This window comes from Octopus bimaculoides, chromosome 23, assembly GCF_001194135.2.
Source record: "Octopus bimaculoides isolate UCB-OBI-ISO-001 chromosome 23, ASM119413v2, whole genome shotgun sequence".
In the NCBI taxonomy this organism is placed as follows: domain Eukaryota; kingdom Metazoa; phylum Mollusca; class Cephalopoda; order Octopoda; family Octopodidae; genus Octopus; species Octopus bimaculoides.
The window spans coordinates 24216239-24218645 of NC_069003.1; the positions used below are offsets into that span (position 1 = coordinate 24216239).

The 2407-nt window shown below is 40.0% G+C and overlaps 1 protein-coding gene across 2 annotated transcripts in view; it reads right to left on the minus strand.

The window, feature by feature from the left end:
* Positions 1 to 594: 594 nt before the first annotated feature.
* LOC106874623 (thioredoxin domain-containing protein) overlaps positions 595 to 2407 on the minus strand; it is a 17444-nt gene continuing 15631 nt past the window's right edge. For both annotated transcript variants that reach the window (XM_014922416.2, XM_014922415.2), the window contains one exon: positions 595 to 807. In XM_014922416.2, coding sequence (XP_014777902.1) covers positions 679 to 807 — 129 coding nt within the window. In that variant the 3' untranslated portion in view covers positions 595 to 678. The remainder of the gene's footprint in view (positions 808 to 2407) is intronic.

A 2407-nucleotide genomic window follows, 5' to 3' on the forward strand; every position in this document is an offset into this window, starting at 1 on the left:
TATCATCCTCATCTCATTAATGTCCGTGTCCAGCCCGCAGCTACTTTACGTTTGTCTGTCCTCGTTTGTCCCCTCTTTGTAAGGCCTTAATGGCCAATCTAATGAAATAAAGTAGCTTGCTTACCAACCACATAGTTCTGGGTTCATTCCCACTGCATGGCGCTTTGAGCATGTGTCTTCTACTATAGCCTCGGGCCGACCAAAGCCTTGTGTGGATTTGGTAGACGGAAACTGAAAGAAGCCCGTCGTATGTGTATATATATATATATATATATATATGTATGTATGTATGTATGTATGTGTATATGTTTGTATGTCTGTGTTTGTCCCCCCTCCAACATCGCTTGACAATCGATGCCCATTAGAATAAGTACCAAACTTTAAAAAAAAAACCTAAAAAGAATGCCATAAGTACCGAGGGTCAACTAGTTTGACTACAAGCCTGTCAAGGCCGTGCTCCATCTAGCATGGCCACAGTACAATGATCAAAACAAATGGAAGATAATAAAAAAACAAATAAGAAAAAGATTAGATTTTAGTAAAAAGAAAGCTTTAATGAACAATTAATTAGACAGTGAACAGACAAACTCTCAATGTGATTAAAGCATTATACATTTATTTTCAAAATAAATAACTTGCACACTGAAAGACAAACAGCAACACAATGTGAAACGGTGGTCAGTGGAATTTGTGTTTATCATATGTTGCTTGTTTGCGACAACAGAATACACAGAGGAGCAGCATTGTGAGACTCATCAGCAAAATGGTAGGTAATATAATGTAGACTTTGGTGTGGTGATCACTCTCCTGAAATGAAAGAGGGAAGAATGTTTTCATTGAAAATGCTTACTCATTTTACTCTTCGCACACACACACACACACACATATATGGCTTAGTGGTTAGAGTGTGGAGGCGCAATGGCCCAGTGGTTAGGTCATCGGATCGCGGTTTCGATTCCCAGACCGGGCGTTGTGAGTGTTTATTGCGCGAAAACACCTAAAGCTCCACGAGGCTCCTGCAGGGGATGGTGGCGAACCCTGCTGTACTCTTCCACCACAACTTTCTCTCACTCTTACTTCCTGTTTCTGTTGTACCTGTAATTCAAAGGGCCAGCCTTGTCACACTCTGTGTAACGCTGAATATCCCCGAGAACTACGTTAAGGGTACACGTGTCTGTGGAGTGCTCAGCCACTTGCACGTTAATTTCACGAGCAGGCTGTTCCGTTGATCGGATCGACTGGAACTCTCGACGTCGTAAGAGACGGAGTGCCAACAACAGTGGTTAGAGCGTGGCACTCACGATTGCGAGATTGTGGGTTTGATTCCCACACTGGGAAAGCGCTTAACCATATAGGCAACTAGCCAGACTCGGATGGCCAAATGCACATAATCTTTCTACAACTGGAAGAAGAACTACATCACGATCAGTTTAGTTTTGTAAACAAAAAAAATGTCTGTACAAGCAGGATAGGGTTATTTCCCTTACATCGGTTCCAGCCATGCTGATAATTGAAGACTCTGCCGCGGGTCTATTCAACGAATGGGGAATTCCAAGCTTGCACTAGGAAACGCCTGTAACACCACAAACTGACCGCGACGATGGCTGGAGCCGATGCAAGGGGGATAATCCTATCCTGCCCGCAGCACAGACAATTATATTTTCATTTACAAAACCAGCTGACAGCTAGGTATTTCTTCCTCCAGTTTCTAAAGAGGTTATGCACCTTCAGCCCTTTGAGTCGGACGAGTCGCGTATTACTGCAAAGCACTTTATAAGGTATGAAACCAACAGTCACTCTATGAGCGGCCATAACTTTTAACTTCCTAAACAAAATACATTACTGGTCGTATGCTTTATCTCTTTCAGGATATATGAACTACTAACGATTCATTACAGACCCCAGTCGTAATTTACAAAGAGCCAACACATAGTTTATGTTCTCTCTCTCTACATATTTTTGCCCGTTCATGTTCTGGTGTACGCTGAATTTCCCTGGAGAACATTCGTTTCTTTTGTGGTTTGACCGTTGATGGTCAATTTCTAGCGTAAAGGATGTCCACTTAGTGGTCATCCCTTCTTATATCTGTGTAATATAATTTTTCTGAATTTTCCGAATTTTCTTTATGCTAGGCCACTGGTTTTAAATTGGTGTTAATTAAATTAATATCCAATTTATCACCCTTATTATTATTTTAAATATATAAATATATGCATATATCCATACATATATGTACATACCTACATCTATATGTATACATACAAGCATATATGGGTACAGGACATCAAGAAAAACGTTAAACATAATGAGAAACGAAAACATAAAGAAGAAAGACAGAAAACGAACTTTTTTCGAACAACGAAAAAAACAGAGAAACGATATATATATATATATATATATATATATA